Genomic DNA, 17,688 nt, shown 5'->3' with positions numbered 1-17,688 from the left:
CTGTGTTGTTGTTTTTATCGCACTGCTTTGCTTTATCTTGGCCAGGTTACAGTTGTAAATGAGAACTTGTTCTCAACTGGCTTACCTAGTTAAATAAAGGTGAAATAAAATAAAATAAAAATAAAACTCTCCAACCATGTGATGGTTTCAATAACAAATTATGATCAATAACATCAAAGGCTACACTGAAATCTAACAATACAGCTATCATCTTATTATCCATTTATTTTAGCCAATCATCAGTCTGCTACCATTCTCAATTGTTTCATATCTAGGTTGTCTATACCTGGTGGCTTATTATTATTGATGGATAACAACCATTTTTCCACCTCTTCCACACAAACTTGACCAAATTCAAAACGGCAATCCTTCTCTTTCATTATTAGATTTTTAATACACAAATATGATGGTTAACTGTTCAATATTGTCATTTCACTTCTCAGTTTGTCCACTTTACTGGTGAAATAGTCATTGAAATGATTGGCTATATCAAAAGGTTTTGTTAAGAATTACCCATCGACTTCAATGAACGATGGAGATGAATTGGGTTTTCTGCCCATAATATAATTTTAAGATATTCTAAGGTCTTTTCCCCTTGTTTTTTATGCCATTTATCTTGTTTTGGTAATATAATTTCTTAGTTTCTTTGTTAAATTTAGCCACAAATTTTCTCAATTTACAATGTGTCAACCAATCAGCTGAGCAGCCTGACATGTTGGCCACTTCTTTTGCATAAAGAAGTGTGTGTGGAGTTTTCAATAGTGTGTGTGGAGTTGTATGTTGGAGCAATTATGTTGGTAGTCTCTAGCCTAGTAGCCAGATCATTTCTTTGAACTATACAATTGTTCAATTTATCATTGATCCAGGGGGCTCTAACAGTTCTCACAGTTAGTTTCTTAACAGGTGCATGTTTGTCAACAACTGGCAAGAATAATTGTACAAATATGGATCCTCCTCCTTATACACATCAGACCAATATAAATGTTTTTACATCTTCAACAAAAGAGTCCTGAGAAAAGATTTTGTATGATCTCATATAAATTATTTAGGCCCTGCCTTTGATACTTTGGCTTTCCTTGTTTTTGCCACAATGTTAGGGTCACTACTACAGCCAATGGGAGCTGATATTGCTTTGGAGCAAAGCTCTGCATCATTGGTGAAGATACGATCAATACAAGTGGATGTGTCACAGATCCAAACACTATGGTATAAACTAGTTGGTTGAGTGATAACCTGGGTTATGTTACAGGCATTAGTCACAGTAAAAAGCTTCCTCTTGAGAGGACAACTAGATGATAACCAGTCAATGTTCAGGTCACCAAGAAAATACATTTATCTTGGTGGCCTATAGCAGCACCCTAAAAGAAGCGGCTTCAGATGAGGCAGGTGAACCTGCAACCACTGTGACAACTGCTGATGTAAAAAGGGCTTTATGAAATACATTTGATTGATTGAATTCTTGTCTTCATTCATGTCTTTATCTTGGTGATAAAAAAAGAGCAAGTGGTTTTCAATAGTGTGTGTGGAGTTGTATGTTGGAGCAATTATGTTGGTAGTCTCTAGCCTAGTAGCCAGATCATTTTATGCATTAGCAAACTCCTCGACCACTCAATAAACAACAGAAGATGGCTAAAGGACACACAGACCACCTGGGATATCCATTTTTGTTCTGTCCCCCAGACCTCGGACAAGTTTAGACAAAAGCCACTATACAACCATGTCAAATGTAATGATTTGTTGGTGTATTTTTCTCTACTTTTTCTCTCCAAATTATTTCCTTCCTCTCTAGTTGTTGGAATAAAAAAGTGTTTTTGAATCTGGCTGCTGAAGACTTCTATTCTAGTACATTTTAGACAAAACTTTTGACCAATGTGTGGGTCAAACGGGAACTTCTGTGTTAAACTTGCTTTAAAAGAGTAAGCTCAACCTGGGGGGTATTCCAGAAAGATGGTTTAACAAATTCAGGATTCCCTGAACATATTCGGCTTTTCTTAACTAGATAAGGGAGTTCGGAATTTCTTGGTTCCAGAATGGCTGCTTCTCGTTTAAGTAATTAGGCTAAGCGAATCTCAGATTGCATGCAACATTCAAAAAGGTAGATGATAGATATGGAGTCAAAAGGCATACCCCAGAACAAGAAACAATTGTAACATACAATAAATATGTTCACATATTTACCCAAAAAAGTAATACATCCCCTGCCGCAAAAGCCAGAGAGGGAGCCTGGCATACAATTGCAGACAGAGTAAATGCATAAGTGAAGTAGCACAAATTCAATATCTAATAGGCCAAGCTTACACACATGGCAGATTAGTAATAATGCTTTCACTTTATAGAGCACTTTCATTGCAACACTGGTGATATTACATGTCAAGGATATGGCCTAATACTGTATGTAAGTTGTAGTAGCCTGTCACAGTTGCAATGGTAGGCCCGCCCATTCCATAGCCTATGTAGGATGAATAATAATTTGTTGAATTCGAATTTCATGACAACACGGGAAACAATGTGTGCTATGTTCAGTTGTAACCCTATGGGAGTCACAGATCTGAAAAAATAAGTAAGGAAGATCATTTCTGAAAATGATTAGGTTTGGTGAAGATGTAGGCTACAGTATTCAATAGCTACCTGTTTATGCTGTGAAAAGATGTTCTATTCACGTAGTCTCTTTCATTTGGTCTTTGAATTAGGATATGTCCCATCTATAGAACCAATGACGTTTGGAATCTACGTGATGAATTTGGCTATTTATCATTTTTATCATGTTGCCTAGTCTTATCAATTTGAGATTAGCAAAGCATCGCTGGCAGTCAACTGACCGCAGCCTACTGGACCTGCAATTCTGTAAAAGTCCTCCTTGATTATTTGGACAGCTTGATGACCAAGGAATTCAACAAAGACATTAAAACATCTCTTCAATGCGAAGCAGACTCTTCTTACGGCTCTACACACAGTTGCCTTGCCAAATTGTTCCGCATCACCCACATTGTACAGGAGTACAGGAAACTTCCAGTGGCAAAAAAATCGCTAAGCAATACAGTTTGTATAGCAGTGAAAGCGAAACCGCATTGGGTTACTTTGCTAGGGGTTGAGTATGTTGGCCAGATATGATTGATCGTGCGGAAAAACTATAACGTTCCGAAAGAAAATCTTCTGAATGATCTAAAGCAGTGGTTCCCAACCTATGGTCTCATGAGTCTTTTCAAGTACACCCAGGGGTCCTAGTAACCCTGGTTGGGAACCACTGATCTAAAGGATCTATTCGAGGTGCAATAACTCATTCCCTTTGTAATGCAGGGAGAACAATGCAGGCTCCAATGTCAATTGGATTTTCCGCAAAGGGACAGTTCATAGTAACGGACAAGGACAGTTCATAGTGACGGACAAGAATCTGATTGGCGGAGAGACCCGTCTTTATTCACCAGGCCAGGCTAAGATCAAGTTAACCTAGTAGGTAGCAGGTTTGCTTCAGCGCATTTGTTGCTAAGGTTTCTGATCAGGCTATACATCAAGCTCTCTTTCTGGAACCAGAAATTCTGAGATTGCTCAAATTCTGGTTTGACAGATCTCGCAAACTCACTAATCCAGCTTTCTGGAATACCCCTCTGATGCCTGAAACAGTTAAAACAACCAATGTCAAAATAACACAAGGGACACGGTCTTCTGTTTATTGCACAAAAGGTACATGTTTCCAACTGCACCAGTAGAACACAATATTAGGCAGCAGTGGAATAAATCATTGATCAAAAGCTTAAACGATGTGAACAAAGAAAAATAGGTCAAGATCTTGAAGGGAGAAAATTAAACATTGAAAATGAAAAGGAACCAAACTTAATTCATGTTCAACTGAATCCTGCCGATATAGGATAATGTAACAATTGGGGAGGTCATTTACAAAAAAAAAAATGACGTCATCGTTGTCTCTTCATTTTAAAAGTACTTTGTCCTCATATATAATATAAACCTCTGCATCAATACCAATCAAATATTTAGACAATTTTTTTCTTAAGTCAAACATTATTTGCTAAAGATGATTTCTTTACAGTTTTAATATATATATATATGTACATATCAATTGATCTAACTTCTATAATTCTCATACAAAATGAGAAAAAGCTGGACTTTATCGCTCTCACACACAAAAAAAAAACAACAACTGGCAAGCAGATCGATCCTCCTTTCTTCTGTCCCCCTGGCCTGAATGCTATAACACAGACCCAGAGGCCTGACTGGGCAGATGGGCCCAGATACAGAGAAGAATGGCTTCTGAAAGCCCACACAGGTCAAAAAGAGAGCCAAACAGCAGTTTCTACATCTGATCTCCAGAGCCTGATCAAACCCCGTTCCTTCTTTATGGAGTCTGATCTCTGGCAGATGCCCGACAGCTGGCATGAGCCGTGGATGTAGGTAGCAGGACCCGAGGCTTAGGGCCTTATCATCAGGGTTTCTCGAACAGAAAAGTGAGAAACCTTTTGGATGTATTTACTGTATGCATTACGCAATGAGACCATCCAGGTGTTCCTCAGTAGCCCTCCAGCTCACCGTCTCAGCGAAATGTACTCTCAGAGGAAGAGAGGATGGCTTAGGGAGGGAGGGGCTGAGGTCAGGGTGCTCCTCCAGGAGGAGTGTAAAGGAGGAGGAGGATGGGTGAGGTTAAATTGGTGGAAGCAGAGGGATTCTTTCTTTCTCCTCGCTCCAGCTGGAGCTGTTTTAGACACTCCTGCTAAGTGCAAATCCCAAACGAAACAACTAGAGTCAAATGTCTCTCCTTTTACACGAGCACACCTTTACGTCACTGAGGTGTTCATATTGCATGGTTGGCCGCCAAACGCACACTTTGTCTAAGAAACTCACGCCATACATCCCTGATTAAAGTGCACTATGGGGGGCTAAACTGATTGGCCACGTGCTGATGTTCTGAGGCTAACTGCTGATGTTCTGAGGCTAACTTAGAGAAGAAGAGGGTGTAGAACGTGTAAGGGGCTCTGGTTTGAAATCTATGGAGTGAATTGGGGGATGATCAGAGGTTGGAAGGTGTATTTCCCATCACTCCATTTCTGCCATCACCAACAGAAAAGTATGGGGGAGAGAGGTTGTTAAGGAGAGTGGGGTAATGTGTGCTCTGCAGATGATGTACAGCGGATTGTGAAATGTGTATGATGTTGAAGTGCTTATGTTCTCAGGGGCTTGGCAGAGCATATGTATGGGTGTACGAGTCCAAGTGGTTGTCTAGGGATGTGAGCACTCATCAGCCTCCCTCTAACACAGTTTAGATCAAAATCAGGGTTGAGACTATTTGTATCAGCAGACTGTATGAGCAAAACTGTCTACAATTCACTCCCTGTCGGATTAGAAGTGAGATTTTGTGTCTTGGTGTATACTAGTCACCCTCCCTACCCCTCAGCTGTGTGTATGTACTTATATGTCTGCCTGTGTGTGTGTGTGTGTGTGTGTGTGTGTATATGCTGTGTGTGTGTATGTGAATACCTTTACTGTTACTTCATGGTCTCTCAGTGTTCATGTGTGTGCCAGTGTGTCGATAGTGCCTGCCTATGTGCATCAATGCTAGGGCAATAAAGAGTGTGTGTGTGTGTGTGTGTGTACTCTTGCATGTCTCCTTGGCTCAGGAGGACATGCACTGGACGTGGTCTGGCCCTCCATCCTCTTCATCAGAGGAATCTGGAGAGCTCCACGATTCATCAGTGTCTCCCTCTGCACCCTCGCGACGTGTCTGGAAAAAAAAAAGGGAGAGAGAGGGAGAGAAAGAAAAAAGAGAATGTTCAACCTCAACACAATTGTCACTAACTACTACTGGAGAGAGAGAGAGAGAGAGAGAGAGATTGGAGTGCACTGATTTGATTACTGGAATAGAGATGACACATGGAGGGTGGGTTATGGTGTTCCACTCACCCTCTGGGGCCGTCTGTTTCTCATGTGCCTCATGAGGAACCACAGGAGCTGTGTGTCGTACTGGTCTCCATGGCGAACACTGTCCTCGTCACGCTCATGCTTGTTCTTCTTCATCACCTGAACAACCACAACAGTCACATCAAAATTCACAGTTTGGTATGCAGTATCCAAGCCTATATGTTGTGGAATGTTTGGGATATTGGTGATATGTTGTGGTTTGTGTGGATATAATGGTATGAACCGTACGTCTTTGAGGCCCTTGAGCCCTGTGGGATTCTCGGCAGTGGGGGCCCACAGTTTAACGTCATGATCCAGACCACTGGTGGCCAGACCTGGGAGGTGAGGGTGGGGCTCCAGGCAGTTGACCTGGGAACAGAGGATGAGATAAAGCGTGACGTGACAGATTGAGATTAATAAGTGAGCATGAAACTTTGAAACTGATACTGTACAATTTTGTTTGAGACTATTGCTTGCGCTCGCCAATTTCCTCAAAGCGCCGAGGCCCTTTCTATTGTCATACATCTTCCCACCCTCCATCCCTCCCTCCCTCCCTCCCTCTCTCACCACTCCACCTCTGTCTCCCTCCATGAACTGGACAATGCGAGCGGAGACCTTGTCCCACAGGTAGATGTGTCCACAGTCGCTGCCACTGACCACAAACTCACTGCTAGGGCCATAGAAGTTCACCCCCTTCACTGTGAAATTGAGAAATAGAGAGGGAGGGAGAAGAGGGAAAGAGAGACAGGGAGAGTGGCAGCTTATTACACTGGAATTCCAAGTTATAACATGGTAATACGCTAGTGTTCATGTTACTTAGGTAGGGCGGCAGGTGGCCTAGCGGTTAGAGCGTTGGGCCAGTAAGCGAAAGGTCGCTGGTGCGAATACCTGAGCCGACAAGGTGAAAAATCTGTCAATGTGCCCTAGAGCGAGGCACTTAAATCTAATTTGCTCCAGGGGCGCCGTACTACAATGGCTGACCTGTAAAGATAATACATTTCACTGCATCTATCCTGTGTATGTGTTGCTGTTTTCTTGACTTATAATTGACTAGTTCATAATCATTCCTTCCCCTTTCTTCCCCAGTACCTGTAGCGTTGTTGCGATGGCCCTTGTATCTCCTGCGGTAGTCTGCACCGTCACTGTGGCTGGAGTCAAACAAGTAGATGTCCTCATCGTTGTAACTAGTCAGGAGCTCTGAACAGACAGACAGAGAGACATGGTCACTGATGGGGAGAACAGACATGAGGACAGTCATAACAGCAACAGCTAGAGGACGTCAGACTTCTGAATAAACGTGTTTTTGAGTCATGTGTTTTACCTGTGCCATCATGACTGTACACTAAGCAGGTAATGTTAGTTTTGGACTCGCTGGACACCAGGTGAGATGGACAGAACTTCTTCAGTACGCCATTATTTTCATTCTCATTAATCTTCCTCTGGTCATAGATCCTAAAAATTTTGAAGGTGAGGAGAGGTAAGAGAGAGAACATAGTAAGAACGTGCAGAATCCAAGAGAATGCACTTTGCACTTCCTCTGCTTTACGATTACGATAGACCTATAAAAGGGATTTGAGTCTCACCTGACATACTGATCTCTCCCACCCACAGCAAAGTGGTGTGTGTTGACAGGGTTCACAAATATGGTGTACAACCCCACTTTCTTATCCCCCTCCTTCACCACCACCAGTTTACTGAGAGAAAAGGAAAAGAGCAAAACAAATTGTGGGAAAAGGGTTAAACGGCTGTTATGTTATACATTGGGCCTGGAGTTTTTCCTGGTCTGGTCACATGGACAGGGAAAACGAATAGCTTTAGTACAGTAACGTCCAGGCGATCTTGCAGTAATGGCGTTATCACTCACTTGGCAGGCCGGTCGAGGCGCAGGTCGATGCCAAACACTATGGCGTCCTCCCCAGCAGACAGGAAGGAGCAGGGAGAGTCTGGCTCCAGGGCCAGCTGACAAACACACACACACACAAAAACAAACACAAACAACACACTTAAATCATCTCAGGTCTCAGCTTAAAAAGGCTTAGAACTACTGCATCTCAAATGACAACCAGTTCCCCACATTGTGCCCTACCAAAGCTGACATACACTGAGTGTACAAAACATTAAGAACACCTGCTCTTTCCATGATATAGACTGACCAGGTGAATCCAGGTGAAAGCTATGATCCCTTATTGATGTCACTTGTTAAAGCCACTTCAATCAGTGTAGATGAAGGGAGAAGACAGGTTAAAGGATTTTTAAGCCTTGAGACAATTGAGAAATTGATTGTGTATGTGTGCCATTCAGAGGGTAAATGGGCAAGACAAAAGATTTAAGTGCCTTTAAACGGGGTATGGTAGTAGGTGCCAGGCGCACCGGTTTGTGTCAAGAACTACAACGCTGCTGGGTTTTTCACACTCAACAGTTTCCCGTGTGTATCAAGAATGGTCCACCACCCGAAGGACAATCAGCCAACTTGACACAACTGTGGGAAGTATTGGAGTCAACATAAGCCAGCATCCCTGTGGAACGCTTTCGACACCATTAGAGTCCATGCCCAGACGAATTGAGGCTGTTCTGAGGGCACAACTCAATATTAGGAAGGTGTTCTTAATGTTTTATTTTTTAACATTTTATTTAACCTTTATTTAACCAGGAAAGGCTCATTGAGATAGGCAGCACCAAGTCATTACACAATTACGGAGAGACAACATGAAAAACTACAAGTAATCTAGTAAACATCCATAGAAATTACAGGAGCATAACAAAATCATAAAATAGCAATTTAAAAACATTGACAGGTCAAGGAATCTGCCCCAAAATCCGTCATCAATGATTTAAAAACACCAATTGGGACAGGTTCTTCCAGTTTAAAAGTATGTTGTAAGGCGTTCCAAGCCGATGGCGCAGAGTACATAAAAGCCCTTTTACCAAATTCAGTTCGGAAATTTGGAACAGTTAGGGAGTACCCACCACATTTCTGAAGAATAAAAATGCCTAGATAAAATGGTAGTAAACCCAAAATGGCTTTGTAAATAAAAGTATACCAGTGACTGAGCCTACGAGTGACTAGAGAAGGCCAGCCAACCCTGGTATATAAAGTGCAATGGTGCGTAAGGGTTTTGCAGTTTAAAATAAATCTCAATGCTCCATGATAAAGGGTGTCTACTGATCTCAAACACTGAGCGGAAGCATTCATATATAAAATATCTCCATAGTCTAGTATAGGCATAAATGTAGCTGATACTAGCCTCCTTCTGGCTTCAAAAGAAAAACAGGCCTTATTCCTAAAATAAAATCCCAACTTCAGCTTAAATTTTTTTGTAAGTTGTTGAATATGCTATTTAAAAGGCTGTCATCAATTAAAATTCCAAGATATTTATATGAGGTTACAACCTCAATCTCATTGCCCTGACAGGTAGAAATAGGTTCAGTGGTCTATTTCTTGCTTTAGAAAACACCATTAGTTTAGTTTTGTCAGCATTGAGGATAAGCTTCAATTGACACGAGGTATGTTTAACAGTATAAAAAGCAGTTTGCAAGTTCTGGAAAGCTTTTGTGAGAGACGAGGCACAACAATAAATAACAGTAACATCAGCATAAAAGTGAAGTTGTGCATTTAGCAAATTTTTGTCTAAATTATTTATATAAATACTGAATAAGAGGGGACCAAGTTCAGAGCCCTGGGGCACACCATTACAGACAGACAATTTAACAGACATGAGCCCATCAAATTGAGTGCACTGAGTTCTATCAGACAGACAGTTAGCAAACCATGCAACTGCATGCTCCGAAAGACCTACACTCGACAATCTCTGCCTCAGTATAGCATGATCAACTGTATCAAAAGCCTTAGAGAGATCAATAAAAAGTGAGACAGTGCTGTTTTTTGTCAAGGACTTCAGTGATATATTTTAAAACCTTCATGGCTGCTGTAATTGTGCTATGCTTCTTCCTGAAGCCCGATTGATACATTGATAAAATAGAGTTAGTATATAAAAACTATTTTAGCTGTTCACTAACACGGGTTTCAAGTATTTTTGCCAGGGGTGACAGCTTTGAGATTGGCCTATAATTATTTCAAAGAGTTGGATCTCCCCCCTTTAAAAGCGGTAGGACAAATGCCGTGTATGGTTCTGGTCAAAAGTTATGTAATATATTGAGAATAGGGTGTCATTTTAGCCACAGCCAAAGTCTGGCTTCTTGGGCAAATGTTGAAACTCATTATCACGAATACAACCACACTCCTGAGGTATACACATGGTCTCCATACCTTGTGTGCTGCCCCTTTATGCTGAGCCACTCTCTTGGTGCTCTTGCAGCGCTGAGTGGCAGAGAGCTCAGCCACTCTGATCTGACCGTCCCGGGCACACATGGCCATGGTGGAGTCGCCACTGTGTGGCAGGAACTTTGCCTGGGGAGGAAGAAAGGTACATTTCAACATCTCTTAAAAGTCCCCTACCACATTTCTAGCTTACCTTTCTAATTTTACAATGGCTTGCTAATGGTTGTCTGTCAACAACATCAGAAATCTTCCCCTCGTTTCTACAATCCCATCCTAGCCTGATTCTCCTCTCCCCTAACCTGAAAGACGTTGCTCTTATGCCCGCTGTCAAACTCCAGCTCAGCACGGCGACGTGCCCAGTCCCACACTACCACCCGCAGGTCATCGCTGCCGGAGGCCAGGCGTGTGCCTGAGGGGTTGAAGTGCAGGGTGTTCACACAGCCAGTGTGTCTCTCCAGGCGCCCCTGGAGCTCCAGCCTCTGGACCAAGCCTCGTGCACCACACACACGCCTCACAAACTGGTGCGAGCCCCGGCCAATCTCCCTCGACTTCAGGGAGGGCACCGCCCGCCATGACGGCCCGCTGAGGTCACGCAGCTCCGCCCCCAGCCACGCGTCCATGGCCTGCTCGTCCTCTTCCTCCACTTGATCTTCCTCCTCTTCCTCATCATCCTCATCAGAGCTGGAGGAGTGGTGGGCGGTGCCACCACTCGGGCGGTTCCTCTTTCTGGCGGGCCACTTTCCTGCATCTCTCTCATTCACTCTCTCTCTTCTACCTCCCTCGCTCTCTCGCTCCCCTTCCTCGGTCAGGGAGTAGAGGCCACTGCCGTCCATGCTGTCTGTGTCCTCCTCCTCCTCTCCAGGCACCCTCACACCCTCTGCATCTGGCATTGGCTTGTCCTTAGCCCCGTCTCCTGCCTCTTTGGGAGCTAAGGGAAGCATGAGGACAAGAGAGCAAGTTGTCACACACTGAGTAAAAATAGTTACTGTCAAGAAGTGTGGAGGAAACTTATCCATTGTAAAACAAATATTGAGTGTATAATGTCAAAGTTATGGTGTCCTATGTTGTGGATAGATGTTGAACTATGACAGCTATTTGCTATAGTCCTCTTCTACTACCTGCTTGAGAGCCAGAGTGTCCCTCTGTGGCTGTGGAAGCATCTCCCTCCCCTCGCTGGTCCTCTCCTGGATCTGGCTCCTCAGACCCACCTGAAAAACAAACGTACAGAGATGCCCACACATTCACATTAGTTTTACATAGCAGGTTCTGGTGGTGTGACTCACTAGAAGTTCAACTACAGAGTTTGTATTTCCAGTTGGCCAAAAGCAGTACATGGAGTAGCCAGCCAAATAGAAAAAGTAGCCAGCAAGGGAATTCCGGGCTCGGGCCAGAGGATGTGAGCGGAGTGGAGCGAGGAGCGGAGCGTGCGTAATTTGGCTGGAGCGGATTTAATTTTGGGGGGGAGCGTCTGCCTTCTCTTTCGCTCCGGTACTGCTCAGCCACGAACTCTGGGCATGCTCTGCACAGCATCTTTCATTTCCTTCATCACTGTTCTTTTAATTAGGCCTATTCTGTTGTATTTATTTAGCCTACCCCACCACAATGCGCAGAGATGTTGATATGAAATAGGTCACACAGCCTGTGTAATTGATAGCAAAACAACAAATCAGCCCATGCAGCAGCACCGGAGACATTTAGATTTTTATATATTGTATAAATAAAAAAAGAGTCTAAGTTTAGAAGTTACAAAGTTGTCTATCAACTGTAAAATGGAATCGCAACAGAGCCAGTTACAACTGAAGTATCTGATTAGAGAAAAAGCTATTTGTTTTTTAACACAGCAGCTGCATATCATCAGGTAGGTCCTTGTTTAATAGTCTACGACATGTTATTGAAATGTTGAAGCTTCTTACGATAGCCTACTTCAAAACCAAATGTTACATAGTCACAAAAGTAGATGAGGTGTTTGTTAATTATATTTTGAAACAAAAAATGAATGGAGCCAATTTGGAGCTGCATTTATTTTTCTGTGAGCGCTGAGCGATTTTTTGCGAAGCGGGAAAGGACGTTGAGCGCCGGAGCGTTGCACAAAGATGAGTGGGATTTCCAACAATTCAAACTCTGCTCACATACTCTGGCTCAGTGGTCCAGGGGGCATGCCCCCACAAAATAAATTGCAGAACAAGCTTTATTTTGGTGGCCTCTGGTACATTATAATGCCTTGATTCCATCTGAAATACACAGCTAAATTATTGAATACTTTAACAACTCTACATCCCAAATTGTGGTATTGAGTAGAAAGACATGACTTGCAATTAAAATGAATTCAGTGTGTTAATTGTTTTGGATACCGTCTAGGCCTATACTGAACAAAAATATAAATGCAACATGCAACAATTTCAATGATTTTACTGAGTAACAGTTCATATAAGGAAATCAGTCACTTGAAATGAATTCATTATGCCTTAATCAATGGATTTCACATGACTGGGCAGGAGCGCAGCTACGGGTGTGCCTGGGAGGGCATAGGCCCACCCACTGGGGAGCCAGGCCCAGCCAATCAGAATGGGTTTTCCCCCCATAAAAGGGCTTTATTACAGACAGAAATACTCCTCAGTTTCATCAGCTGTCCGTGTGGCTGGTCTCACAAAGCGCAGGTGAAGAAGCCGGATGTGGAGGTCCTGAACTGGCGTGGTTACACATGGTCTGCGGTTGTGAGGCCGGTTGGACGTACTGCGAAATTCTCTAAAACGATGTTGGAGGTGGCTTATGGTAGAGAAATGAACATTCAATTCTCTGGCAACAGCTCTGGTGGACATTCCTGCAGTCAGCATGTCAATTGCACGCTCTCTCAAATCATGAGACATCTGTCGCATTGTGTTGTGTGAAACTGCAAAACTGTGGCCTTTTATTGTCCTCAGCACAAGGCACACCTGTGTAATGATCATGCTGTTTAATCAGCTTCTTGTTATGCTACACCTGTCAGGTGGATGGATTATCTTGGCAAAGGAGAAAAGCTCACTTACAGGGATGTAAACAAACTTGTGCACAAAATTAGAGAGACATTTCTGGGATCTTTTATTTCAGCTCATGAAACATGGGGCCAACCCTTTACCTTTACGTTTATATTTTTTGTTCAGTATATACAGTGGGGGAAAAAAGTATTTAGTCAGCCACCAATTGTGCAAGTTCTCCCACTTAAAAAGATGAGAGAGGCCTATAATTTTCATCATAGGTACACGTCAACTATGACAGACAAAATTAGGAATTCTTTTCTCCAGAAAATCACATTGTAGGATTTTTAATGAATTTATTTGCAAATTATGGTGGAAAATAAGTATTTGGTCACCTACAAACAAGCAAGATTTCTGGCTCTCACAGACCTGTAACTTCTTCTTTAAGAGGCTCCTCTGTCCTCCACTCGTTACCTGTATTAATGGCACCTGTTTGAACTTGTTATCAGTATAAAAGACACCTGTCCACAACCTCAAACAGTCACACTCCAAACTCCACTATGGCCAAGACCAAAGAGCTGTCAAAGGACACCAGAAACAAAATTGTAGACCTGCACCAGGCTGGGAAGACTGAATCTGCAATAGGTAAGCAGCTTGGTTTGAAGAAATCAACTGTGGGAGCAATTATTAGGAAATGGAAGACATACAAGACCACTGATAATCTCCCTCGATCTGGGGCTCCACGCAAGATCTCACCCCGTGTGGTCAAAATGATCACAAGAACGGTGAGCAAAAATCCCAGAACCACACGGGGGGACCTAGTGAATGACCTGCAGAGAGCTGGAACCAAAGTAACAAAGCCTACCATCAGTAACACACTACGCTGTCAGGGACTCAAATCCTGCAGTGCTAGACGTGTCCCCCTGCTTAAGCCAGTACATGTCCAGGCCCGTCTGAAGTTTGCTAGTGCATTTGGATGATCCAGAAGAGGATTGGGAGAATGTCATATGGTCAGATGAAACCAAAATAGAACTTTTTGGTAAAAACTCAACTCGTCGTGTTTGGAGGACAAAGAATGCTGAGTTGCATCCAAAGAACACCATACCTACTGTGAAGCATGGGGGTGGAAACATCATGCTTTGGGGCTGTTTTTCTGCAAAGGGACCAGGACGACTGATCCGTGTAAAGGAAAGAATGAATGGGGCCATGTATCGTGAGATTTTGAGTGAAAACCTCCTTCCATCAGCAAGGGCATTGAAGATGAAACGTGGTTGGGTCTTTCAGCATGACAATGATCCCAAACACACCGCCCGGGCAACGAAGGAGTGGCTTCGTAAGAAGCATTTCAAGGTCCTGGAGTGGCCTAGCCAGTCTCCAGATCTCAACCCCATAGAACATCTTTCGAGGGAGTTGAAAGTCTGTGTTGCCCAGCGACAGCCCCAAAACATCACTGCTCTAGAGGAGATCTGCATGGAGGAATAGGCCAAAAACCAGCAACAGTGTGTGAAAACCTTGTGAAGACTTACAGAAAACGTTTGACCTGTTTCATTGCCAACAAAGGGTATATAACAAAGTATTGAGAAACTTTTGTTATTGACCAAATACTTATTTTCCACCATAATTTGCAAATAAATTCATTAAAAATCCTACAATGTGATTTTCTGGATTTTTTCTCTCTCATTTTGTCTGTCATAGTTGACGTGTACCTATAATGAAAATTACAGGCCTCTCTCATCTTTTTAAGTGGGAGAACTTGCACAATTGGTGGCTGACTAAATACTTTTTTCCCCCACTGTATGATCAGGACTATTTTCTAAGTAAGATAACTTTTTAAAACATTAAACCTATCTTCTCTTCAAGTTATATTTACAGTTGGTAGGGTTTTAGACCGGTCAATCAATCACTGTGGGTGGAAGGTGGTAGATTAGTAATCTAGTCAGAAAAACGAATCTACCCTTTCAATTGTATTTATTGTGGAAAGACTAAATCTAGTTTACTCTTTCAATTTAGTTTATTGTGGCATAAACCTAAGACAAAAGGAACATTAAACCTGTCTTCTATTTAGATTAAAGGCCCAGTGCAGTCAAACACGTAATTTTCCTGTGTTTATAAACATTTCCACACTATGAGGTTGGAATAATACTGTGAAATTGTGAAAATAATGATAATGCCCTTTTAGTGTAAGAGCCGTTTGAAAAGACCGCCTGAAATTTTACCCTGTTTTGGCGGGATGATGTTTTGGCCTGACTGGTAACATCACCAGGCGGTTAATTCATTAATAGATCAATAAGATAGAGTTCCAAACCTCTCTGCCAATAACAGACCGTTTTCAGTTTTCCCCTCCCCACTCAGACCACTCCCAGACAGTCCTAGCAAAATTCTTGCTCTTTGAAATTTCTCTTTGCAAAGAAGCTATTTTTGTTTCCATTTGACCAGTAAGGTACTTAATTGTTACCCAGATATGATTTCATATTGATATAAAAACGGCTGCATTGGACCTTAAAAGTCTTATTTACCGTTTTATTGTACGATATAAATTGCTACAATGTTTGTTCTTCAAATTATGTATTTAATTAAAACAGAAAAATGAAGGAAATAGCCATATTATCTTGAAAGATAAATGAATGGTTCAATTGAAAAGATAAGGGTTATATCAGTCTTAGGGCTTTCCCAACTAAAACAAAATATTGGTCAACCGTAAGTCTGTTCTTTAGACCAATCGATTTGTCGAAATTCTTAAACATAATTTTCCATATATAGACACACCCTATGTGTTTTAATAAAATCAACTATACGCATTGAGCTTATCTGATGCTTAAAGCTTACGGTTTGATGAAATAAGACAAATGCCTCATGAGGGCACCAGAGATTTAGATAACTAGAAGAAAATAAACTTTACCTGACCCAACTATTCTCCACCCGCTCCAGCTGGCTTTCGCAGATTCTGCCATTACTCTCCTGAAGTTGCCGGTAATAGGCGACACGAGGAGTCGGCAAGCTTTCACATGTTGAATGCCAATTTATCTTACCATTTCTATCGAGCTGCGCGGCAGTTATGGTTTTCATATGCACATTTTCGTCAAACAGTTTAATTTAATTTAGAATAACGTCTTCATATCTCAAAATCATTGTCATGTGATTAATCAAAATTATATCCAAATCTAAATGAAAATGATACAAACCTAAAAAGTTACTTCTATTGCCATTGCCAACTATGTAAAAATAGCCTACATAAAGCCAACAAATAAAAACATTGCAGCCTGCATGTAGAAAATATCCTGATAAAAATAAATATCCTATAAATCACATTGGCTACACATGGCCTGTCTGCAACATTGTATAAACTATTAAGTTGGGTCCAGCCCCGAAGTTTGTGCTAGCGAGCTTGCAACATTGTATAAAATGCTTGGTACCGGCACCTCAAATTTCTACTGCTTGAGCTCCTGTTCCTCTTATAGAATATTAGCTCAAAAGTATTGTGGAGCTCCTGCACCTAAATATAAACAGCACCAGCACCCAAAATGAGTACTGGAACCTATTTCAGTCCAAGTCAAGCACTGATAAGAAGTAATCAGGTAGGCCTATTTTACTAAGTTTCCACTGGATCAAAGCATGACATTTTTCGCTTTCACGCTGAGTGGTTATCGAAAGGGAGAGAGCTGGAAAGATTTTTCCGGTAGCCTATAGGCCCACTTCTATGCGTGCGTGTCCTTACTCAACATTGACAGGAGCGCTCCAAACAAAAGACAATGACTAAATTGAATGAAATAAACCAAAACTTGTTTTTCACAAGAAACACGAGCAATGGACATTAGACCGATTGAAATTTGTCCTTTGGTCTGGAGTCCAAATTGGAGATTTTTGGTTCCAACCGCCGTGTCTTTGTGAGACGCGCTGAGGGTGAACGGATTATCTCCGCATGTGTAGTTCCCACCGTAAAGCATGGAGGAGGAGGTGTGATGGTGTGGGGGTGCGTTTCTGGTGACACTGTCAGTGATTTATTTAGAATTCAAGGCACACTTAACCAGCATGGCTACCACAGCATTCTGCAGCGATACGCCATCCCATCTGGTTTGTGCTTAGTGGGACTATCATTTGTTTTTCAACAGGACAATGACCCAAAACACATCTCCAGGCTGTGTAAGGGCTATTTGACCAAGAAGGAGAGTGATGGAGTGCTGCATCAGATGACCTGGCCTCCACAATCACCCAACCTCAACCCAATTGAGATGGTTTGGGATGAGTTGGACCGCAGAGTGAAGGAAAAGCAGACAACAAGTGGTCAGCATAAGACTGTTGGAAAAGCATTCCAGATGACTACCTCATGAAGCTGGTTGAGAGAATGACAAGAGTGTGCAAAGCTGTCATCAAGGCAAAGGGTGGCTACTTTGAAGAATCTCAAATATAAAATTCTAGATGATTAATTGGGGTCAGCCCTAATCAGTCTTAAGTATTATATCTTTCTGATTTTACATAGCCTACATTTTTTGCCTTATTCCATTTTGTTCTTTCCCAAATTCAGTTTTCTCCATTTTGTTTTTCCAGATT

General features: G+C 42.2%; 1 protein-coding gene across 2 annotated transcripts in view; it reads right to left on the bottom strand.

The window, feature by feature from the left end:
• Positions 1-3,654: 3,654 nt before the first annotated feature.
• Positions 3,655-17,688, bottom strand: part of LOC311146766 (DDB1- and CUL4-associated factor 8-like) — a 26,402-nt gene continuing 12,368 nt past the window's right edge. For both annotated transcript variants that reach the window (XM_084183346.1, XM_084183347.1), the window contains exons 3-13: positions 11,305-11,394; positions 10,486-11,114; positions 10,175-10,315; positions 7,772-7,866; positions 7,491-7,601; positions 7,229-7,359; positions 6,997-7,104; positions 6,475-6,605; positions 6,157-6,276; positions 5,911-6,027; positions 3,655-5,731 (exon numbers count right to left, since the gene is read on the bottom strand). In XM_084183346.1, coding sequence (XP_084039472.1) covers positions 5,624-5,731; positions 5,911-6,027; positions 6,157-6,276; positions 6,475-6,605; positions 6,997-7,104; positions 7,229-7,359; positions 7,491-7,601; positions 7,772-7,866; positions 10,175-10,315; positions 10,486-11,114; positions 11,305-11,394 — 1,781 coding nt within the window. In that variant the 3' untranslated portion in view covers positions 3,655-5,623. The remainder of the gene's footprint in view (positions 5,732-5,910; positions 6,028-6,156; positions 6,277-6,474; positions 6,606-6,996; positions 7,105-7,228; positions 7,360-7,490; positions 7,602-7,771; positions 7,867-10,174; positions 10,316-10,485; positions 11,115-11,304; positions 11,395-17,688) is intronic.

This window comes from Coregonus lavaretus (genome assembly GCF_964263955.1).
Source record: "Coregonus lavaretus genome assembly, chromosome: 19".
Lineage (NCBI taxonomy): Eukaryota > Metazoa > Chordata > Actinopteri > Salmoniformes > Salmonidae > Coregonus > Coregonus lavaretus.
This window is presented reverse-complemented; position numbering and strand designations above follow the sequence as displayed.